Raw genomic sequence first — 24,851 nt, 5'->3', positions numbered from 1 at the left:
ATAGATAGATAGATAGATAGATAGATAGATAGATAGATAGATAGATAGATAGATAGATAGATAGATAGATAGATAGATAGATGGGCCTCTGGTAGCTCAGGCTGGTAAGACAGTCTGTTACAAACACAGCTGCTTGCAATTAATGCAGGTTCAAGCCCCACCAGGCCCAAGGTTGACTCAGCCTTCCATCCTTTATAAGGTAGGTAAAATGAGGACCCAGATTGTTGGGGGCAATAAAAGTTGACTTTGTATATAATATACAAATGGATGAAGACTATTGCTTGACACAATGTAAGCCGCCCTGAGTCTTCGGAGAAGGGCGGGATATAAATGCAAATAAAAAAAAAAGATAGAGATAGATGAGATAGATAGATATTTATTATTTATTATTATTTTATTTGATTTTTATACCGCCCTTCTCCCGAAGGACTCAGGGCGGTGTACAGGCATAATAAAACCGAACATACAATATACAAGTTTAAAATATGATTTAAAAAACTTATTTAAATTAGCCCAATAATTAAAATTTACCACGTTAAAAAACCCCGTTTAAAATTAATAAAATTCAACATTAAAATCCCAATTTAAGCCAGCCCCGCGCGGATAAAAAGATGAGTCTTGAGTTCGCGACGAAATGTCCGAAGGTCAGGTATTTGGCGTAAACCGGGAAGCTCGTTCCAGAGTGTGGGAGCCCCCACAGAAGGCCCTTCCTGGGGCCGCCAGCCGACATTGTTTGGCGGACGGCACCCTGAGAAGCCCCTGTCTATGGGAGCGTACGGGTCGGTGGGAGGCGTGTGGTAACAGCAGGCGGTCCCGTAAGTACCCAGGTCCTAAGCCATGGAGCGATTTAAAGGTCATAACCAACACCTTAAAGTGCACCGGAAGGCCACAGGCAGCCAGTGCAGTCTGCGCAGGAGGCGGTGTTACATGGGAGCTACGTAGCTCCTCTATAACCCGCGCAGCTGCATTCTGGACTAACTGAAGCCTCGAGTGCACTTCAAGGAGCCCCATGTAGAGAGCATTACAGTAATCCAAGCGAGAGGTAGCAGGCGCATGAGTGACTGTGCATAAGGCATCCCGATCAAGGAAGGCGCAACTGCGAACCAAGCGAACCTGGTGGAAGGCCCTCCTGGAGCGGCCGTCAAATGATCTTCAAGCGACAGCCGATCATCAGGAGGACACCAAGTTCGCACCCTATCCTTTGGGGCCAGTAACTCGCCTCCAACAGCCAGCGGCTGCAGCTGACTGAATCGGGTGCCGGCATCCACAGCCACTCCGTCTTGGAGGATTAAGCTTGAGCCTGTTTCTCCCCATCAGACCCGTACAGCTTCCAAACACCGGGACAGCACTTCAACAACTTCATTGGGGTGGTCCGGGGTGGAAAAATACAACTGGGTGTCATCAGCGTACTGCTGGTATCTCACCCGAAACCACTGATGATCTCACCCAGCGGTTTCATGTAGATGTTGAACAGCAGGCGAGAGAATCGACCCTGTGGGACCCCACAAGTGAGGCCCCTCGCGGTCAACCTCTGCCCCCCGTCAACACCGTCTGCGACCGGTCGGAGAGATAGGAGGAGAACCACCGATATACGGTGCCTCCCACTCCCAATCCCCCCAACCGGCGCAGCAGGATACCATGATCGATGGTATCGAATGCCGCTGAGAGGTCTAATAGGACCAGGGCAGAGGAATATCCCCTGTCCCTGGCCCTCCAGAGATCAATAGATAGATAGATAGATAGATAGATAGATAGATAGATAGATAGATAGATAGATAGATAGATAGATAGATAGATAGATAGATAGATAGATAGATAGATGGGCCTCTGGTGGCTCAGGCTGGTAAGACAGTCTGTTACAAACACAGCTGCTTGCAATTACTGCAGGTTCAAGCCCCACCAGGCCCAAGGTTGACTCAGCCTTCCATCCTTTATAAGGTAGGTAAAATGAGGACCCAGATTGTTGGGGGCAATAAAAATTGACTTTGTATATAATATACAAATGGATGAAGACTATTGCTTAACACATTGTAAGCCGCCCTGAGTCTTTGGAGAAGGGCGGGATATAAATTCAAATTAAAAAAAATTAATCAGTAGAATGGCTTTCCTTCAGAAGTTGTGGGCGCTCCAACACTGGAGGTTTTCAAGAAGAGATTGGACAACCATTTGTCCGAATGGTAGAGGGTCTCCTGTTTGAACAGGGGTTGGATTAGAAGACCTCCAAGTTTCCTTCCAGTCCTAGGATTCTACGGTATGTGCACAGCTGGGGGAAAAAAAATCCAGTCGCAATATTCTGAGAAAGAGGAAAATGTTGAGAAATGTTGATGGAAGAGGTCATCCGTCCTCCTGCATGAACAAAAAAAAATGGTCCACCAGTTGACCAAACTAACACTTGGCCTGCAAAACGCCACGCTTTAGAGTGGAGAACGAAAGGAGAAATTGCCGTGTTCAATCTTTGGGCTCGTCTAGCATCAGGACGCTGTTCTTCATCCAGTGTAGTCCCCCACAAATCCATTTTAAATGTTCACAAACACCTGAAAAAACCTCTGACGTTTCTTAAGAAATCATTGGGGGGCGGGCTTCTATTTTCAGCTATTCCTCTAGGACAGTCTTTGTCAACTTTAGAAACTTTAAGAGGTGTGGACTTCAACTCCCAGAATTCTCTGAAGTTGTGGGGAGGATCCATCCCTGAAAATTCTCAAGAAAAGAATTGGACAGCCTGCACCCTACCCTAGTCAGGGCTCTGAACTAGAAGATCTCCAAAGTCCCTCCCAATTCTATGAGTCTATGAAAAAAATTTTGGGGGGAGTTGTAGGCTGGGGTTGGTAAATAGATTGGATGGGAGGGTGGCTATGGGATGGGGTTTGGGGGCAGGATTGTGGTGGGATTGAGAAGGGTTGGGGTTAGGGTTAAGTATGCTGGCTGGGGAATTCTGGGAGTTGAAGTCCACCCATCTTAAAGCATGCTGGCTGGGGAATTCTGGGAGTTGAAGGCCACCCATCTTAAAGCATGCTGGCTGGGGGATTCTGGGAGTTGAAGGCCATCTATCTTAAAGCATGCTGGCTGGGGAATTCTGGGAGTTGAAGGCCACCCATCTTAAAGCATGCTGGCTGGGGAATTCTGGGAGTTGAAGGCCACCCATCTTAAAGCATGCTGGCTGGGGAATTCTGGGAGTTGAAGGCCACCCATCTTAAAGCATGCTGGCTGGGGAATTCTGGGAGTTGAAGGCCACCCATCTTAAAGCATGCTGGCTGGGAATTCTAGGAGTTGAAGTCCACCATCTTAAAGCATGCTGGCTGGGAATTCTGGGAGTTGAAGTCCACCATCTTAAAGCATGCTGGCTGGGAATTCTGGGAGTTGAAGTCCACCCATCTTAAAGCATGCTGGCTGGGAATTCTGGGAGTTGAAGTCCACCCATCTTAAAGCATGCTGGCTGGGAATTCTGGGAGTTGAAGTCCACCCATCTTAAAGCATGCTGGCTGGGAATTCTGGGAGTTGAAGGCCATCTATCTTAAAGCATGCTGGCTGGGGAATTCTGGGAGTTGAAGGCCACCCATCTTAAAGCAAGCTGGCTGGGAAATTCTGGGAGTTGAAGGCCACCCATCTTAAAGCATGCTGACGGGGATTCTGGGAGTTGAAGTCCACCCATCTTAAAGCATGCTGGCTGGGGAATTCTGGGAGTTGAAGTCCACCCATCTTAAAGCATGCTGGCTGGGGAATTCTGGGAGTTGAAGTCCACCCATCTTAAAGCATGCTGGCTGGGGAATTCTGGGAGTTGAAGTCCACCCATCTTAAAGCATGCTGGCTGGGGAATTCTGGGAGTTGAAGGCCACCCATCTTAAAGCATGCTGGCTGGGGAATTCTGGGAGTTGAAGTCCACCCATCTTAAAGCAGGCTGGCTGGGGAATTCTGGGAGTTGAAGTCCACCCATCTTAAAGCATGCTGGCTGGGGAATTCTGGGAGTTGAAGGCCACCCATCTTAAAGAATGCTGGCTGGGGAATTCTGGGAGTTGAAGTCCAAAGTCATAAAGTGGCCAAGGTTGGAGGCCCCTGGTTTAGAAGATGGGGAGAACCTGAGTGGCCTCCTTGGAAAGATGACCAATTGGGTGGACTGAGGAGGCACTCAGGACAGCTGAAAGAAGAGTTCCCAGGTTCAGCGATGGAACGCAGCTGGGAGCCTGAGCCCTTCTCTTCAAGACAAAAGTACAAGAAGGGACATGCATTGTACAACTTCGTCTTAATCACCCTGTGATTTCTTCAGATCTTCTTGACTTCCTCCTGCAAAGAGGAAACGAAGCCAGCTTGAAAGAGGAACTCTCTTGGTTCCTTCTGTCCCACCAGAGCTCCTGGTCAAGAAAAAACAGAGGGAGCATGTGGCAGCTTTGGATCGTGGCCCTCTTTCATCTTGCAGGTGAGTTCTCGAGAGTCAGAAAGATTTCTGGGCAGAGAAGAGCCACGTTTCTGTTTCCTAAACTCTCGGCAGAGGAAGGAACAGGACAAACACGTTGGGCGAGGTTGGTAGGAGGAGAGTTTGGGAATATTCTCTCGGCTTCCTTTCCCGTGTCCAAGAGGAACTTGAAGAGAGGAAGGGGTCAGGGGAGGGGGATTCCTGTCCCAGCCAACAGCAGCAGAAGCAAAACCAAAAGAAAACCCCCAAAACAGCACGGATTGTGTCAAGTATGAGGATTCATTTCCAAAAAATGCAGTTGAATTTCACAGATGGAAGAAGTGACACTTGTTAGGGTGTCGAAGGAACTTCTCGTGAGCCTTTCGGAAAAAGAAACAATTAAAAACTGAACTAACCACGCCAACACTTTTCCTTCCCTCCAAATTTCCCCGTTTGAATCAGCTCACAAAAGAGTTTTTAAAACAAGAAAATCAAAGAAAGTCCCAGGTAAAAAGAAATTTAAGAGTAGAATTCATATAACAGGCTTCATTTATGCTCAAGAGCCAGCAGCTGCATTTCCAACACATGCTAAGTTTGGTTAGAATGAAGGTGGTTTCTGCCCTTGGGGTGGGGTGGGGGAGCTAAACCAGATGTGCAAATCCAGCTTGGTTGGTTGGTTTAGGGCAGGGGTCTGCAAACTTGGCTCTTTTAAGACTTGTGGACTTCAACTCCCAGAGATCCTCAGCCAGCTGTCCTTTGAACCCTCCCTGGACCCCTGTCCTTTGAACCTTCAGTCTTTTGAACCCTAAACCAGGGTTCTGCAAACTTGGCTCTTTTAAGACTTGTGGACTTCAACTCCCAGAGATCCTCAGCCAGCTGTCCTTTGAACCCTCCCTGGACCCCTGTCCTTTGAACCTTCAGTCTTTTGAACCCTAAACCAGGGTTCTGCAAAATTGGCTCTTTTAAGACTTGTGGACTTCAACTCCCAGAGATCCTCAGCCAGCTGTCCTTTGAACCCTCCCTGGACCCCTGTCCTTTGAACCTTCAGTCTTTTGAACCCTAAACCAGGGTTCTGCAAACTTGGCTCTTTTAAGACTTGTGGACTTCAACTCCCAGAGATCCTCAGCCAGCAAAGCTGGCTGAGGAACTCTGGGAGTTGAAGTCCACAAGTCTTAAAAGAGCCAAGTTTGTAGAACCCTGGTTTAGGGTTCAAAGGACTGAACGCTCAGAAAATGGATCCGAGATTAGTGTGTTGTCTGGCAGGGCCCACGCGTAGCTGCTTGTCCTTTCTGCAGAATTCTTCTTCCAGGCACTGGGAAGGTTGAAAGACCAGCAAAATCTCCTGCTTCAGTTCTTTGCAATGCGTGAGAAAACTAATTAACAGGTAGTCCTCGGCTTACGGCCATAAGGAAGCCCCTTTGATCTGTTTTGAACCTATGACAGACACACAGACTCCCAATGGCCACCTGATCACGTTTTGGGTGTTTGGCAATCGGCCTGCATTTATGGCAGTTTAGGGCAGAGTTCTGCAATAACAGGACCGTAAGTTATGATGGGTTGTTTTTTTTTGCTGGCAACTGGTGTTTACTTCTGGTTTCCAACAAAAAAACAGTCATTGGCTACAACGATCCATTTAATGACTGCAGCATCTGCTTAACGGCCACGGCAAAAAAAGGTTGTAAAATCTGGTGCAATCAAGTGTGGTGACTCAGTGAACGACTATAATTCCAGGGTCAATTACAGTTGTACGTCGAGGACTATCTGCTATCAGCTATAATAATTGGAGGCTGTAACTGTTTGCAACTGAGTTCTAAACCATTTGGAACAGGGGATTAACACTGGGCATTCAAACTAAACAGGCACTGCTATTTTCAGAAGGGTAGGATGGCATTTTTTTCACAACCCTGAAGTGGGCCACTTTGTATATCTGGGTGTGGGAATTGCACCATCAGTCCAGAGGCCCCCATCCCCAGGCCTCAGCCAGGTGTGGTTGTAGAAAAGGGGTCAGACCTGCAGGTAAACAGGATTGGGGGCATCAGTATTTCTATGGGTATTTTGCCTGGCACCTGCATAGTCCTCTCCCTAATTTAATTTAATTTAGCAATAAAATAACAAGAGTTGGAAGGGACCTTGGAGGTCTTCTAGTCCAACCCCCTGCTTAGGCAGGAAACCCTACATCACTTCAGACAAATGATTATCCAACATCTTAAAAATTTCCAGTGTTGGAGCATTTACAACTTCTGGAGGCAAATTGTTCCACTGATTAATTGTTCTAACTGTCAGGAAAATTCTCCTTAGTTTTAAGTTGCTTCTCTCCTTGCTTAGTTTCCACCCATTGCTTCTTGTTCTACCCTCAGGTGCTTTGGAGAATAGCTTGACACCCTCTTCTTTGTGGCAGCCCCTGAGATATTGGAAGACTACTATCATGTCTCCCCTAGTCCTTCTTTTCATCAAACTAGACATACCTAATTCCTGCAACCGTTCTTCATATGTATCCCTCACATCCAGGGCATAAACTGTTTCAACTCCTACAAAACGACGCTATAGACCAATGCACACCAGAACAACTAGACACAAGAACAGTTTTTTCCCGAAGGCCATCACTCTGCTAAACAAATAATTCCCTCAACACTGTCAAACTATTTACTGAATCTGCACTACTATTAATCTTCTCATCATTCCCATCACCAATCTCTTTCCACTTATGACTGTATGCCTGTAACTTTGTTGCTGGTAATCCTTATGATTTATATTGATATTGATTGTTCCCGATTGCTTATTTGTACCCTATGATTATCGTTAAGTGTTGTATCATTAAGTGTTAAATTTGTACCCTATGACCATCATTTGTGTTGTAAATGTTGTACCTTGATGAACATATCTTTTCTTTTATGTACACTGAGAGCCTATGCACCAAGACAAATTCCTTGTGTGTCCAATCACACTTGGCCAATAAATTCTATTCTATTCTATTCTATTTGTACCCTATGACTACCATTAAGTGTTGTACCTTAGAATTCTTGATGAAGGTATCTTTTCTTTTATGTACACTGAGAGCCTATGCACCAAGACAAATTCCTTGTGTGTCCAATCACACTTGGCCAATAAATTCTATTCTATTCTATTCTATTTGTACCCTATGACTACCATTAAGTGTTGTACCTTAGAATTCTTGATGAAGGTATCTTTTCTTTCATGTACACTGAGAGCCTATGCACCAAGACAAATTCCTTGTGTGTCCAATCACACTTGGCCAATAAAAAATTCTATTCTATTCTATTCAATCCTCTAATCATCTTTGTTGCTCTTCTCTGCATTCTTTCTAGAGTCTCAACATTTTTTTTCAATATTTTATTTTATTTATTATTAATTGAGGTGCTTGGGAGAAAAATAGCCTACCGTGAGGTGGAGAGCATCTGGGGACGGAGCAGCATTTGTTAAAAATATGCAACATTTGCGGCATGTGGCAAATCATGGTTAGGAACAGATGATACGGTTTATCAGCCACGGCTGGCTGTACAATCAGTCCGGGCTGAGTTATTAAATGTTGGCTAAATAGCAGCATGTGTTAATAAGTTTTATTCATCTGGTTGTGTGAGCTTTCAGCAGAATTGTATTTACAACTTTGGAACACAATCAAGACTTCTGAAAAATGATTGAAAATAACATTATTAAAAATTAGAGGGGAGATACTCTATTTCTTGAAGATCTTCAATATACATTGATATTTTTTTTTCCAGCCTTCCAAGAGGTGGAACATGATTCCAAAGAGGGATCCAAGAGGGCTCTGCACGAATTTCAAGATGGGGTCACCTGGAACAAGACGGTGCTGGAAAATGAGACAAGCACCACTTGGAGATCAACATGGGCGGTCAGCACAACCGCTTCTCTCCTGACCGTGCAAACCAGCACTGACTACAAAGCCAGTAAGCCTCAAAAGGAGGGGAGGGAGGGAATACAAGTCCCAGACCCTTGTGTGCTAGCTACCATATGGCTTCTCTGAAGTTGCACAACAAAATCAAAGAATAAGAGAATGCAGAACAACAGAGTTGGAAGGGACTTTTGAGGTCTTCTAGTCCAGGGGTCTCCAACCTTGGTCCCTTTAAGACTTGTGGACTTCAACTCCCAGAGGTCCTCAGCCAGCTTTGCTGGCTGAGGGACTCTGGGAGTTAAAGTCCACAAGTCTTAAAGGGACCAAAGTTGGAGACCCCTGCTCTAGACCTCAGCTTTGCTGGCTGAGGGACTCTGGGAGTTAAAGTCCACAAGTCTTAAAGGGACCAAGGTTGGAGACCCCTGCTCTAGTCCAACTCCTGGAGTCTTTCTTCTCCATTTTATTATTTCATCGGCATACAAAATACAAAGAAAATGAAAATAATTGGAATCTAGGGGAGGAAAAGGGGAAGAGGAGAAAGTGTGGGATAGAAGGGGGAAAAGGAAAAAAAAAAAGGCATTGAACTTCCGACTCTTTCCTTTTAGAAAATAACCACGCTGCAGCCTCAACTTGTATATTTTTATACAATAATACAGGTAGTCCTCAATTTACAACCATAGTTGAGCCCAAAATTTCTGTTGCTGAGAGAGACGGTCGTTAAGCAAGTTTTGCTTCATTTTATGACCTTTCTTGCCACAGTTGTTAAGCGATTCCCTGCAGTTGTTAACTTAGTGGCATGGTTGTTAAGTGAATCTGAATTTCCCGTTGGCTTTGCTTGCCAGAAGTGTCGCAAAAGGGAACCACGTGACCTCAGAACACTGCAGCCGTCATAAATATGGGTCGGTTGCCGAGTTTTGTCTGAATTGTGATCACTTGACCCTGGGGGGGGGGTCTCTACAACAGTCGTAAGGGTGAAAAAGAGTCACAAGTCTCTTTTTTTCAGTGCCGTTGTAACTTGGAATGGTCACTAAATGAACTGTTGCAAGCTGAGGACTATATCTACTTAGCAATTTCTATAACAACAAAACCACTAATCAGCAAAACCAAAATCAACGTTCCATTTTTTTTAAACGTCACCAGCACAAAATCCAAGAGCTGAATGTTAAAAGGAAGTTTTTTTAAAAAAAAAAGACGTATTAGAATTGATTGATTTTGGAAATATTTTCAAAGAAAAGTTTAGACCAGGGATGTCCAAACTTGGCCCTTTGAAGAGTGGTGGCCTTCAACTCCCAGAATACTCCAGCCAGCAACTTGCTCATATTTATAGTTAATGCTGGCTGGGGAATTCTGGGAGTTGAAGTCCACCTCTTTTCAAGGGGCCAAGTTTGGACACCCCTGGTTTAGACTTTTAAAATGGAGGAGGCCTCCTTCTCCCGCAGACGTCGTCCGTACATGACGGCGACTTGCACCTACTAACTGTACTGTACACCCAGCTGTACTTTTCCACACCGGGCCACCCCAATGAAGCCGTCGAAGTGCTGTCCCGGTGTCTGGAAGCCGTACGGGTCTGGATGGGGAGAAACAGGCTCAAGCTCAATCCCTCCAAGACGGAGTGGCTGTGGATGCCGGCATCCCGGTACAGTCAGCTGAGTCCGCGGCTGACTGTCGGGAGCGAGTCATTGGCCCCGATGGAGAGGGTGCGCAATTTGGGCGTTCTCCTGGATGAACAGCTGTCTTTTGAAGACCATTTGACGGCCGTCTCCAGGAGAGCTTTCCACCAGGTCCGCCTGGTGCGCCAGTGCGCCCTTTCTGAACCGGGATGCCTTGTGCACAGTCACTCACGCCTTGTGACGTCTTGTCTGGACTACTGCAATGCTCTCTACATGGGGCTCCCTTGAGGGGCATCCGGAGGCTACAGTTAGTCAGAATGCAGCTCGCGGGTGATTGAGGAGCCTCGTGGCTCAGTGACACCTATCCTCGCCGGCTGCACTGGCTACCTGTGGCCTTCGGGTGCGCTTCAAGGTGTTGGTGAATGTCTTTAAAGCGCTCCATGGCATAGGGCCGGGATACTTACGGGACCGCCTGCTGCTACGAATACCTCTCACCGACCCGTGCGCTCTCACAGAGGGGCTCCTCAGGGTGCCGTCGGTAGCGACAGTGTCGTCTGGCGGCGCCCAGGAAGGGCCTTCTCTGTGGGGCTCCGCCCTCTGGAGCGAACTCCCCAGGACTTCGTCAACTTCCGGACCTCCAGACCTTTAGCATGAGCTTAAAACCTACTTATTCATTTGCGCTGGACTGGGTTAGTGTTTTAATGGGTTTCAATGGGTTTTTAGCTCTAAATTTTAATCCTGGCCAATTTTAATAAGTTTTTTAATTGTGTTTTAATTTGTATTTATTGTATTGTATTTTTACCTGGCTGTGAACCGCCCTGAGTCCTTCGGGAGAAGGGCGGTATACAAATTTAAATAATAATAATAATAATAATAACTCAGGGGTGTCAGACTAGTTTTCTTCAGTTTGCCGGAGCAGAATTGCACTTCTCCTCCACGGGCCGGCCAGCCGGAGGGTGGAGTGGGAGGGAGACACAGAACGAATGCCTCCTGCAGCACCCTGCCAGCCAAAATGGGGCGTGGGGGCCCAGCGGAGTGCTCCAGGAGGCCGTCCAGGCTGAAAGCGGGGCATGGGGGCCCAAGTCTGGCCATCACACACCCCGTTTTGGCCAGCAGAGGCACCACGGTCCAAGGCGGCCCCGCGGGCCAGATTTAAGCACTCTGCGGACCTTAAGTTTGACACCCGTGTACTAACTGTCCCCCCTCCTGGGCTCCTCCAGGGAGGCTGACTGCCCCAACCATCACCGTCCGTGCCGAGAACGGGACCTGCTGGGTCCTCCTGAGATGTGCAGTGCCAGAAGAGGAAGCCGGCAACCTGAATTTCACCTGGCTGCAGGTCAACGGCAACGTGGTTCTCTCCACGGCGCAGACGCTGAACGTCACCCAGAAGCCTGAGCAGGGCGCCCCGGATTACGTCTGCATCGTTCGCAGCCAGGCGGGGGAACGTTCCAGTGTGGTTTCGTTGAAGAAGCATTGCCAGGGTGAGCGCAAACAATCAAATAGAAAACAATAACCTAATCAAGGAACTACTGAGAAAAGCACACCCCACCAACACTGGCAGAGCAAACTATTGTATATAAATAGGGAGCAAGCCCCGCAACTGATGATGTTACCTCATTTGGTAATGAGACGTCTGCAAGAAAACAACCAAGCTCAGAGAGCCACCAAGGGGCCTACCTTCTTTCTGTCTTTCTATTCATGTTTAATTAAAATATTTGTTAACAAAAGCAGGAGATACAGAGCACCTGGCAGGCATCAAGACTGGCATTTAAGGCATCGCCATCTTCCTTTTCTAAAGTGGCGATGGCTTATGGCAAGAGAAGTTTGCAATCCTAGGGGGCCATGGCACAGGAGAGAGGAAAGGAAGAAAATTCATTTGGTGTGACTCACCCAGGAAGACATCCTGGAAATATATAACCACAGGTGGTAGAGCGGAAGGTCAAGAGTTTGAGCACATAGAAGAAGTCAAACTTGTAGACAACACAGAATATTTAACAAAGATTAATGCTACAGTTAAGAAGGCCAGATTTGGGTTTGGGTTTGGGTTTAGTTTGGGTTAATCTTGGTGGTACATTAATTTTAATTTCCAGATGTAGAATTTGGGTTAATGTTGGCGGTACCTTAATTTTAATTTCCAGATGTAGAATTTGGGTTAAAGTTGGTGGTACATTAGTTTTAATTTCCAGATGTAGAATTTGGGTTAATCTTAGTGGTACATTAATTTTAATTTCCAGATGTAGAAGTTGGGTTAATCTTGGTGGTACATTAATTTTAATTTCCAGATGTAGCATTTGGGTTAATGTTGGCGGTACAATTGCTTGTCAATCCAATCATAGAATTGGAGGGAATTTAGAAGTCTCTAGTTCAGGGGATTTGAACTAGTCAAACTTGATTGCATTGAGGGCCACATCAAGGTTGTGTTTGACCTTGGAGGCCAAGGTGGATGTGGCCAGCTCTATATCACTCGTGTTGGGGGCAGCTGTGGAGGCCCGAGTGCTCTGCCTGCAAAAACGGGCTCTCAAGCTCTGTTTTCTCCTGCGACAACCTCCTGCAACCCTCTGCCAGCAAAAACAGAGCTCAAGAGGGTCACCTGTGACCCCCCGAGCTCCGTTTTCACTTGCAGAGGCATCGTGAGCCGCTCCTTTGCTGTTTCCAGGGCAGCCCCACGGGCCAGATCTAAGTACCCCGCGGGCAGGATCCGTGACCCGGGCCTTGAGTTTGACACCCCTACTCTAGTCCAACATACACTGATGGTCTTACCTAGTTTGGGTAACGAAACATCTGCAAGAAAACGTTCAGAGACCACCTCCTCCTCCTTATCTCCCCCACTCCTCCTCACCCTGCCCACAAACGCCACCCCATTTTAGCACTGATGATGTTACCTAGTTGGATAATGAATCGTCTGCAAGAAAACAGCCAAGTTCAGAGAGCGCCGAGGACCCTTCGTTTTAACCCTGAGCTACAAATATTCTTCTCCGTCAGTCCCCAACTTCTGCCCAGTGCAGGATTGACAAGGATTCTGTGACCGGTGACCATTCAGCCTCTGTTGAAAAACCTCACCACTTCCAGTGGCAGCTTGTTCCTCTGGCTGATGGCTTTTGTGCTCTCAGGAAGTTGTGAAGACACCTGCCAGGGTGTAGTACATGGTCACCTGGGAAGAGCATTCTTGCCTACTGTAGAAGCGAATCTGTACTCTAGGCAGGTATCTGGGCTAGACTAGATGGTCTCCAAAGACCCTCCAGCCTATTATTCTATGATGAAACGCACCGTGATACCAGAGTTACGTATTTTGGGATGGCAACTCCTCCCACTGGGCACACTGATTGGGGCCATTGAGAGTTAAATCCTTACTCCAGCTTTCTGCAATCTGGTGCCCATCATTTGAGTTGGGGTCGCCAGCCTGGTGCGTCATTTTGGGCGGGTGAGTGGATGGAGTTGTCATAAATTATACTTCATAAAAATGTTTAAGCCACTCAGCAATTTTGCTAGAAAAAAAAATAAGGAAGGATCTAATTGACCTTGCTTTTATTTTGGGTTCCTACAGATCCGCCTATCACCAGCAAATATCTCTCGGCATCTTTTTACGCAAAATACATCGTCCCACTTTTGATCGTTCTTGTGATCTTGCTGGTCCTCTTCTTAATGTACAGACGAAAAAGAGGGAGAGGTGAGACGTCACTGTTCTTTTTTTTTTTTTTTAGCAGGAATGCTTATTTGCAGAACGGTTTATTATTCATTATTAAAACATATGAAGAGTGGTTGTAGGAATTGGATATGTCTAGTCTTATGAAAAGAAGGACTAGGGGTGACCTGATAGCAGTCTTCCAGTATTTGAGGGGCCGCCCCAAAGAAGAGGGAGTCAAGCTATTCTCCAAAGCACCTGAGGGTAGAACAAGAAGCAATGGATGGAAACTCATCCAGGAGAGAAGCAACCTAGAACTAAGGAGAAATTTCCTGACAGTGAGAACAATTAATCAGTGGAACAATTTGCCTCCAGAAGTTGTAGGTGCTCCATCACTGGAGGCTTTTAAGAAGAGATTGGATGGCCACTTGTTTGAGATTGGGATAGGGCAAGGGTCTGCAAACTTGGCTCTTTTAAGACTTGTGGACTTCAACTCCCAGAGTTCCTCAGCCAGCAAAGCTCTGGGAGTTGAAGTCCACAAGTTTTAAAAGAGCCAAGTTTGCAGACCCCTGGTATAGGGTATCCTGCTTGAGCAGAGAGTTGGACTAGAAGACCTCCAAGGTCCCTTCCAATTCTGTTATTCTGTCATTCCCTAGATTTCATGACTTCAAGATGGGTTGTTTTCAACTCCCAGAATTCCCCAGCCAAGCATGCTTTAAGATTGGGGTATCCAACCCTGGCCGCTTGAAGACTTCAACTCCCAGCTATGCTGGCTGGGGAATTCTGGGAGCTGAAGTCCCATACATCTTCACATTGCTAAGGTTGGACGGCCGTGCTTTAAGGTGTGCAGACTTCAACTCTCAAGAGTCCACCCACCTTGAAGCTTGCAATTGCAAAATGCACTGCTCTAGATTCACCATGGTTAACAACATCCGCCCTGCTGCAACCACATAATGGTGCTTAGCTTTTGAGAAGATTTTTTTCCCACTGAATTTCCGGAACCCCATTGTGCAGATACTAGCTCATTTGCCTGAAATCAATACGAGGAGCAGAGAGAAGAGACACATTGACCACGTCCCATTTCCCCTGCCAGACTGCTACAGGTTGTCCTAGTTTAGTGACTGCCCTGTACAATGACATCACGGTTATAACGGTGATGAAAAATAACTTTGCAAAAAGTTGTCACACCGATAAACTTTTGCCGAAAAGCTGAAGTCAGACTGTAAGTACAATTAAATTCTTATCCAAAAGGCCTTGATTTTCTTGCAAATCCCCCAAATATGAAAATATGTAGCGTCATCACAGTCACACCTCCAACATTTCGCTTGGATATCAGGATACATACATGATAATTTTCTGGGATCTAAGTGCCATCTATAAAACAGCTTATAAAAATTTTCCCTTAGATTCTGTGCTTGTGTAGGATGTGTTCTTTTATATAATTGGGGGGGGGGGTTAGGAAATGAAAAGGCTTGGATGAGGTTAATTGGATTAGAAGGGAAAATTTTATTCTATGTTTGGTTTATGTATAATCACCTTGTGATTGACCCGGGAAGCCGGGGGTCAGGGTGAAGGGAGGGGGGAAGGGGGTTTTGCGGGGGGGAGGGGGGAAAAGGGGGAAAAATGCTTTTGTTTGTTAAAACTTTTTCAATTTAAAAAAAAAGATTGTAAGTACAATTGTGGTTTCATTTGCCGTTTCACTTAATAACCAAGTGGCTAGACCCAGTTCTGGTCATTAAGTGAGGACTCCCTGGACTACCCACTGAAGAGATAGTGGCTTGGTCAAAGTTTTCTTGCAGGCAGATCAATTCTCCATGACTTCAGGTCCCCAGGCAGGACCTTGGCTGAAGTTTCACAGCCCTCATATCCCAATCCAAGGCTGGCAGGACTAGCCAACGATTTAACCACCAATCCTGGCCATGGGCAAGATGATGGGCGGGGGGGTGGGGTATCCCCAATAACGCCTGCAGCAGCCCAGCATGCAACCAAGCAACAGATCATCCGAAGAATTCGTATCTCTTTTCTTTACTATCCAACAGAAATACACAGCAGCATGGAGTCCATCAACGAGTCTTCAGGTACGTCATCTTCGTAGCCACGGCCCTCATCAAGAGCCCCGGCTGGGCTACATTCACATTTCTTGGGTGCCTAGATGGGAAACTGCTTTGGGATGCTGCAAATCAGGAGTTTGTTTGTACTTTCATGTACAAACATGCAAAGAGGGTGTCAGGTACCTTAAATCAGGAAGCCCAGGCAGCTCAAATGAATATATTGGTTTGTTACAAGCTCAAGCTCTCGACAAGAATCTGGCCAACTAACAGTTCAAAGCAAATTGGTGGCAGATAAAAGTCAGCAGAACTCAAGGTGGGCCAGACTTAGATCTCTTGTGAGCGCGAAGGGACTCATGACTCGTTTGACCCCACCCTCCCTTGGGCTGAGCCTGGTCATCTCCTATATCAGGATTGTAAATCAGAGCAGAGGGACCCAACCTTGCTGGTTTTCAACTCCCAGCATCCTCAGTTAGCACATGCAATGGTGGGGCATGCTGGGTGTTGTAGTTCTAACAAGGGGAGCACCCATTCTCCATGCTGAGCACAAACAGGGCTTAATTCTCATTTCAGATTCCGACAACGAGGTGGGTCCTTCGGTGGAACAGATGGCAGAGGTCAGCTTCCTTCCCGAGGTAATCCGGTTATGCCCTATGGTGGGGGGGGGATGGGAGTCCCGTTTTCTTTCCCACTTTTGCCTGATCTTCTGCATTGCCCAAGAATTAGAGTCCTCGACTTACAACGAGTTGCTCAACAAGCAATCAAAGTTGCGACAGACCTACCTTGGAGCTGCTTACAACCCAGTTCCAGTAGTCACGCCGTCTCCACAATCGTGTGACCGAAGTTCAGCTGTTCAATAATAAGGCCACATTTATGGCTGTTTGCACTATCCCACGGTCACATTTCATGATATTTTTGCCAAAAAAATCCAGGACTTCTGGTTCTTGGCCAAACCACGCCCATAGCCCAGGGGTCTGCAAACTTGGCTCTTTTAAGGCTTTTGGACTTCAACTCCCAGAGTTCCTTGCTGGCTGAGGAACTCTGGGAGTTGAAGTCCACAAGTCTTAAAAGAGCCAAGTTTGCAGACCCCTGCCATAGCCAATCGTTGGTTTTATTAATAAGCACTGTGTTTGCTTAACGACCATTGCAAAATGGTTGTAAAACCAGCTTGGTCCCATTTTGTGACCATCGTGATATACAACCAAAATGGGCAGCCTCCATTATGGTCGTATGTTGAGGGCTACTTGTCAGGATGGCTCATCTTGAAATCCTAGGCTTGAAATCTTGAAATCAGACTTGAAATCCTACGCTTAGAAAACCTGGAACTCCGTCGCCTTCGACAAGACCTAAGTTTAACTCATAGAATCATCTATTGTAATGTCCTTCCTGTTAAAGACTACTTCAGCTTCAATCACAATAATACAAGAGCAAACAATAGATTTAAACTTAATGTTAACCGCTTTAATCTAGATTGCAGAAAATATGACTTCTGTAACAGAATCATCAGTGCTTGGAAGACTTTACCTGACTCTGTGGTCTCTTCCCATAATCCTAAAAGCTTTAACCAAAAACTTTCTAATATTGACCTCACCCCATTCCTAAGAGGACCATAAGGGCATAAGAGCACAAACGTGCCTACCGTTCCTGTCCAATAGAACAATAGTTTCTCTTTTTTTTCTTCATATATATATATATATATATATACATATATATATATATATATATATATATAGGTCTTTGGTTGTTCCAGTTTTCTCCCGTGTAAAATTGGAAGTGTCTTGGCGACGTTTCGACGAAGTCTCATTCGTCATCTTCAGGCTTCAGCTTCGTGCTTCTGGGAGCAATGTGTGATCGCAGCTGTTTCTTCCTTTTAACTGCTAGTGGGGGTTTGAACTGATTGGGTGGGAGCTTGGCTGTGCTCTGATTGGATGGGGTTTTTTCTGTGCTCTGATTGGCTGGGGGGTGTGTCCTGTGTTGGTGGGGGCTTGGTTGTGCTCAGTCTAGTCTGTGCTGCAGGGGGATTTGAGCTGGTGAGCTGCATAGCTGTTGTTTGGCTTTGTGGTCGTGCTACATCTTCATAGTGGGTGTCAGTCTGCTGCATGTATGGATTGGAGGGGTTTGAAATGGCTAATGTTGCAGCTGCGGTCTGGCTTCTGGTCCTTGGTCGTGCTTCATGATCAGTGTGGGTTTGGGTCTGCTTTCTGGGTGGATGTGTGGTGGTGACATCCTGTGTGGACCTTGTGAGTGTGGGTCTGGTGTCATTCCTCGTGTTAGGGACTCGTTTGTCAATAAGGGCGGGTTTCCAAATGGCTGGTAGGCGGGAGGTGTCATCTCGTTTGTTCATGCTGTGTGGGCGTTTTTCTATCTCAATGGCTTCTCTGATTATTCTGTTGTTAAAGTGTTCAGTTTTGGCGATAGTTCTGGTCTTTTTAAAGTCAATATCATGTCCTGTGACTTTAAAGTGTTGGACCAGGGAAGAAGTTGGTTCCTCTTTTTTGAATGAGTTCTTGTGTTCTTCAATGCGTGCACTTATTCTTCTGTTGGTTTGTCCAATGTATGTGGTGGGGCAGGCGGTGCATGGGATTTCATATACTCCTTGATTTTCTAACTCAATTTTGTCTTTGGGGTTTCTTAGGATGGTGGATATTTTTCTGTTTGTGCAGAATGCTGTCTTGATGTTGTGTTTGTGGAGGATCTTGCTGATTCTGTCTGTGGTGCCTTTTATATATGGGAGGAGGGCTGTGCCGTTTTCTTGTTCTCTGTCTTGGATTTTAGTGGGGGGTTCTTTTTGGATTAGCTTGGTAATCTTATTTCTTTGGAATCCATTGGATGTTAGTACGTTAGTGAGAGTGTCTAGTTCGGGTTTTAGGTGTTGTTCATCAGCTAAGCATTTTGTTCTGGAGATGAGTGTCTTGGCTACGGAGTTGATCTGTGCTGGGTGGTGGTGTGAGAGTGCGTGCAGATAGCGGTTTGTGTGTGTTTTCTTCTGATGTAGCACGACCACAAAGCCAAACAACAGCTATGCAGGTCACCAGCTCAAATCCCCCTGCAGCACAGACTAGACTGAGCACAACCAAGCCCCCACCAACACAGGACACACCCCCAGCCAATCAGAGCACAGAAAAACCCCCATCCAATCAGAGCACAGCCAAGCTCCCACCCAATCAGTTCAAACCCCCACTAGCAGTTAAAAGGAAGAAACAGCTGCGATCACACATTGCTCCCAGAAGCACGAAGCTGAAGCCTGAAGATGACGAATGAGACTTCGTCGAAACGTCGCCAAGACACTTCCAATTTTACACGGGAGAAAACCCGAACAACCAAAGACCTATATATATATATATATATATATATATATATATATATATATATATATGCTTATTCCTCCTAATATTTACTCATATATATGTTTATACACTATATAATCTTTTTTGTGTGATACTTATATATATTGTTGTGACAAAATAAATAAATAAATAAATAAATAAATCTTCAGAGCAGAAATGGTGCGTTGCAGGAGGGGATGAACAGAATCCCCACCTTGACTGGATGGCTGCTGCCCCCAGGAGCCAGAAGCTGCAGGAATATTAGCAGCACCAAATTCTGCTGGCAAAATTTGGAGAGGAGACTGAATAAAACCCAGGCAGTTTTGCCTTTGCCTTTAAAATTGCACTGCTATAATTCGATATAATTTTGCTCCGAAAGGTCACCAACAGCCACTCGAGGTTTTAGACTAGGGGTCTCCAAATGTGGCCCACTTTAAGACTTGTGGACTTCAATTCTGGGAGTTGAAGTCCTGAAGTCTTAAAAGTTGCCAAGGTTGAGAAATTCCTGCTTTAGAGCTACAGATGTGCACGTGGACAGATGAAATGGGTCTTTCTGTCCGTTGCAGGGCGTTAAACCTCTCCCTCAGGACAACACGTCCATCGCAGAAGCAGCCATCAGCAACCAGGAACAGGCCTCTGAAACACCGAAGCAACTTTCAACTCAAGCATGATTTTTGCTTCAGATCCTGGGTCACTGCCTTCTCCCCCATGTTATGGAGCGTTAAGGATGGTGGAGTGGGGAAAGAGGTAAGAAGCCCTGGAATGCCCCACACACAAGAGGAGGCACCTCCTGGCTTCCAAGACTGGAATTGTATCTCCAACTTCCCTGGTGGCAAAACTGCCATCAAAGGAGCATGACCATTTTAGTCTTGCTTAGGTTCTTGGCAGTTTTGGCCAGACTCTCTTTTTGGATAATTTTCCGAGAATTGGAACTGGAAAAGACCACACTCGGAATACTATATCCAATTCTGGTCACCACACTATAAAAAAGATGTTGAGAACTTGAGACCCTGGAAGAAATGCAGAGAAAAGCAACAAAGATGATTAGGAGGCTAGAGGTTAAACCATACAATGAGCTATGTTCCTGTATTTGAGGGGCTGCCACAGAGAGGAGGGGGTCAAGCTATTTTCCAAAGCACCTGAAGGCCAGACAAGGAATAATGGATGGAAACTGACCAAGGAGAGATTCAACCTGGAAATAAGGAGAAATTTTCTGACAGTGAGAGCAATCAACCCATGGAACAGAAGTTGGCTTCGGAAGTTGTGGGAGCTTCATCCCTAGAACCTTTCAAGAAGAGACTGGATCTGTCAGAAATGGTGTTGGGTCTCCTGCTTGGGCAGGGGGTTGGACTAGATGGCCTACAAGGTCCCTTCCAACCCTGTTCATCTGTAAAATCTGTAAACAATTGAGGGAACCAGGAATATCTAGCATGACAAAGAGAAGGACTAGGAGTGACATAAGACAATCTTCCAATATTTGAGGGGCTATCTCAGAGAAGAGGGGGGTCAACTTATTCTCCAAGGCACCTGAAGGCAGAACAAGAAGCCATGGATGGAAAATGATCAAAGAGAGGTCTAATTTAGAACTAAGCAGAAATTTCCTGATTGATGCAAATTAATCAATGGACCGGCTTGCCTTCAGAAGTTGTGGATGCTCCATTGCCGGTTTTCAAGAAGAGATTGGACAGCCATTTGTCCAGAATGGCCTTGAGCACTAGAAGACCTTCAGGGTCCTTTCCAAGCCTATTATTCTATAGTGCATGTTCCAAGTTGGATGTTTCATATTATGATATTTCTGCTCTTTGAGTGGGAGGTGAAGTGAGTTGCCCTTCTGGGTGTCTGAGGCCTTGTTCCACTCCCCTCTGATGTTAGACATTTGTGTGAAACCACTAGTAGTAGTCATCCACCAATTCTGGGCGACGTGTCATCAGTCTGTAGGTGATACCCAGTTATCTACGCCTATCCTGGGTTTGAATGGAAGTCACCGTGGAAACCCTGACTGGGCCTCTAAAGGTTGTCATGGCTTGGATGAGTCAGATTCCACAAGAGAGGGGCTACAAAATGGAATGAATAATCTTTTTTTTTTTAATTGAAAAAGTTTTACAAATCTTCTTTCTCCCCCGTTTCCCCTCCCCTAACCCCTGCCCCTCCTTCACAAACCCCCTCCCCGGACTTCCCAGAACAAACACAAGGTATAGTTAAAAATAAAACAAACATATGCTAAAAAAAAATTCCCTCCTAACTCAATTATACTCCTACAATTCTCATCAATTCCTAACCTCCCCCAAAACAATCAGAAATAATACATCCTAATCATTCAAAGGCAGTCTTGATAACTCTTAGTCTGATATCTGTTTTGAATATAGTCAATCCATTTTTTTCCCATTCACTTAAATATCTTTCTTGCGTATCGTCTTTCAAAAAGGCTGAGATTTTTGCCATCTCAGCCAAATTGGCAACTTTCAATATCCATTCTCCTAGGAATGAATAATCTTGAAATAGGAAAAAAGAAAAATGGAGAATGTAGTTTTGCAACTGTTATAAAATGAACTGTAATGTTTCAACATTACAATATGGGGGGACAGGGGGAGAAAGAAGCAGGTTTGCCCTACCTAACCTCTGGCTTCCAGAAGCTTGCAAGATCCTGTAGGAATTTAGCACCCACCCCCCTCCTAGAAGAATGAAATATTCTAGGAAATATTTTAAAAAGCAGAATATTATACCTTCCTGGATGAGAAATGGAGAAACATATTTTAAAGACAAAGGAGCTCCCTGCAACTTCCTGACTCCCCCCCACCTTTGTCAATGGGCCATTAAAAGCCTCAGCTAAGCTCACTCATTCTCCCCACCTTTGTCAATGGGCAATTAAGGCTTCAACCAAGCTCACTCAATCCCCCCATGATTTGCAACACAATACAACTGAAACTCACCACATGGCAAGGCTCAAGCAAGCTTGAGAGACAGCCAGCAAGGCTAGCTAAGACCCCCACCCCCTGGGAGTCTGACAACCAATCAGGATACTCTTCCTGTGCCCCAGAAAGGTCAAAGCTCAGAAAAATCATAAAACCAGGGAGCACACAGGATCTCAGGCCCTTTTTCTGTTCAGGAACTCAAGCCATGTGATCCTGACCACCATTAAACCATCTTTCCAAGCAGCCTCCATGTTTCCAGTGTCTTTGTCCCCACTTGGAACTGAACCCAGATGGATATTTCTTCCAACAATCCTTATGGAGACGGGGCGCCATCTCTTCTTCTTTCTCTGGAGAAGCCAAAAATTCCTACAGGAACATCAAAACACGAGTAGCATCTCATTATATGTCTTGTCCTGTATTCCCTGCTTTTCAGAGGGGCTGAATGCAGCTTGCTCAGCCCACTGTGGAAGATAAAAACCAACTCCTGAATTGCACTGGTTCTCTTGATTAGGAGCAGACAAAATCTGACTAAGAAGTTGTGGAAATATTGTAATACTGGTAATATTGTTCTACTAACTAGAGCAGGGGTCTGCAACCTTAAACACCCGAAGAGCCATTTGGACCTGTTTCCCACAGAAAACACCGGAGGCCACAAATCTAGAGTTGAATTAAACGTTCTGTTTTCTTCTGAAATTTTTCTTTTCTTGGATTTATTCATGGTTGGCCTACCGTGGGTTGAAAAGCTCAATAAATCGTGCGCCGGCAGGTGTCACACATTGGTGGTTGTGACGCATATTTTGAGTGACGGGGAGCCGCACCAGAGGGGTGAAAGAGCCACATTCGGCTCCAGAGCTGCAGGCTGCTGACCCCTGAACTAGAGCATACAAAACCTTTGCTAGTCCAATTCTCGAATACAGCTCATCTGTCTGGAACCCACACTGCATATCGGACATTAATACAATTGAGCGAGTCCAGAGGTATTTCACAAGAAGAGTCCAATAGATATAAACTTAACTCCAAACTCGATTGCAGAAAATATGACTTCAGCAACAAAGTGGTCAATGCCTGGAATGCACTACCTGACTGTGGGTTTTTCCCCAAACCCCCAAAATTTTAACCTTGGACTGTCTACTGTTGACCTCACCCCATTCCTTAGAGATCTGTAAGGGGCGTGCATAAGCGCACCAACGTGCCTACCGTCCCTGTCCTACTGTCCCCATTTATTTGTATCCATTTCCTGTATTCATGATCATATTTATACTTGTATCTGTTACCTTATACATGCTTGACAAATGAATAAAATAAAAATAAATGTGCCAAGAAAATTTCCACTGATGGATCAAAGGGGCAGGAGGGAAATGAAGCCCACCTGGGACCCATGGCCGAGACACCTGGGGAGGGGGCCCCCCTATTGTATTTAGATATTTGTCAACCTGTTTCACGTTTGGGGGTCCTTGGTGCTCTGTGAGCTCGGTTGCTTTCTTACAGACATTTCATTTCCCAACTGGGTAACATCATCAGCCTCCACTGTTTGAAGGTTGGCATCCATGTTGACAAATTTCAAGGGTTAAGCTTCAAGTAACACTGATTATGTTTATTTATTTATTCATTTTTCATATTTTTATACCGCCCTTCTCCGAGGACTCAGGGCGGTGTACAGCATAAATAAAACATGGATATCAAAAAAATTTTAAATACAATATTCAATTAAAAATCTAATTCAATAAGCTGCATGTTAAAATTACTGAATAAAAATTAATAAATAAATTAAAACCCCTTAAAAAACCCACTAAAAACCCTCAATATTAAAATTAATCATTAGGCCAGCCCCGCTTGATGAAAGAAAAAGGTTTTGAGCTCGCGCTTAAAGGTCCGAAAATCAGGGAGAAGACATAGTCCCACAGGTAGATCATTCCATAGGGCCGGAGCCCCCACAGAGAACGCTCTTCCTCTGGGGGCCGCCAGCCGACATTGGTTGGCCGACGGCGCCCTAAGGAGGCCCTCCCTGTGAGAGTGCACTAGTCGATGGGAGGTAACTGGTGGCAGCAGGCGGTCCCGTAGATATCCCAGTCCCATGCCATGGAGCGCTTTAAAGGTGATGACCAAAACCTTGAATCGCACCCAGAAGACCACCAGTAACCATGTTACCTAGTTGGGTAATAAAATGTCTGTCATAAAACAACTAAGGTCAAAAAGTACCAAGGACACTAGAGTTATCCTCCTCTTCTACCTCCTCCTCCTCTGCAGACTCTACTTCCTTCTGGCATTGATGATGTTACCTAGTTGCAGGAAAACCACCAGAGCGTCTCAAGGACTCCACAGTTCAACCCCTGAATTACAGATATTCTCTATTGTTCCATGCTAAACATCAATTTGTTATAAAGTCTGGATTAATGTTTAACCTATCGATTTATTATTTCCTCCAGTGTTTAAAATTTAAGAGTTTGCCATCCCAAACAAAAGTAGTAGTAGCTGGGTTTTCCCCCCCAATGATCCAGCTATTTATCCTGTAATGAATCCCTTATTGTAAACAAAAGAAACACCAGGAGTTAAATTGGTTTAGATTAGATGTTCTTTGAATTGTGTTAATCCTTCAATTTCACATCCTCTTGAGCGATTAAGTAAGCCATTAAGTCTTCTGCCCTCCAGGCTTAAACCATCCCTTGGTATAATCTTACACTTATGGGATTATGAGCCACTGAAACAAGACGCGCAAGGATTTTCAGATCTCTCAACTTAGTTAACAGTGAACTGAAAATCCAGTACGTGTCTAATTCAACAGTTGCTTTTATGAGCAGAAGAGCAATTATGAACGGCCCTTTGTTGAAGGATCTTTATGGCTCCAAATCTCTAAGAAGGAAAATGGTGAACATGCAATTTTGAACATGTTTTGGGAAGTTTGCCGGCGTATCTTCAGACAGGAAACCCATTCATTCCTCTGGACACCCGCCATTACTATTTCCAAGAAGCTATTGGGAGGGAAATTATAAAACGTTTCTTTGATCCATTTGAAAACTGAATTGAAGCTTGGCAAAAGCAACCCATTTCACAATAAATTAAAATAAAAAAGATGGA

At 45.4% G+C, this 24,851-nt stretch overlaps 1 protein-coding gene across 1 annotated transcript; it reads left to right on the top strand.

The window, feature by feature from the left end:
* The first annotated feature begins 3,820 nt into the window (after positions 1 to 3,820).
* SLAMF6 (SLAM family member 6) lies at positions 3,821 to 20,993 on the top strand. Its single transcript, XM_058160870.1, has 7 exons — positions 3,821 to 4,411; positions 8,128 to 8,313; positions 11,089 to 11,349; positions 13,413 to 13,535; positions 15,530 to 15,568; positions 16,112 to 16,173; positions 19,431 to 20,993. Exons 1-7 carry the CDS (start codon positions 4,372 to 4,374, stop codon positions 19,533 to 19,535), a joined length of 816 nt encoding a protein of 271 aa, XP_058016853.1. The 5' UTR covers positions 3,821 to 4,371; the 3' UTR covers positions 19,536 to 20,993.
* The last annotated feature ends 3,858 nt before the right edge of the window (positions 20,994 to 24,851 follow it).

The sequence above is a fragment of the Ahaetulla prasina genome, chromosome 17, assembly GCF_028640845.1.
Source record: "Ahaetulla prasina isolate Xishuangbanna chromosome 17, ASM2864084v1, whole genome shotgun sequence".
In the NCBI taxonomy this organism is placed as follows: Eukaryota; Metazoa; Chordata; class Lepidosauria; order Squamata; family Colubridae; genus Ahaetulla; species Ahaetulla prasina.
This window is presented reverse-complemented; position numbering and strand designations above follow the sequence as displayed.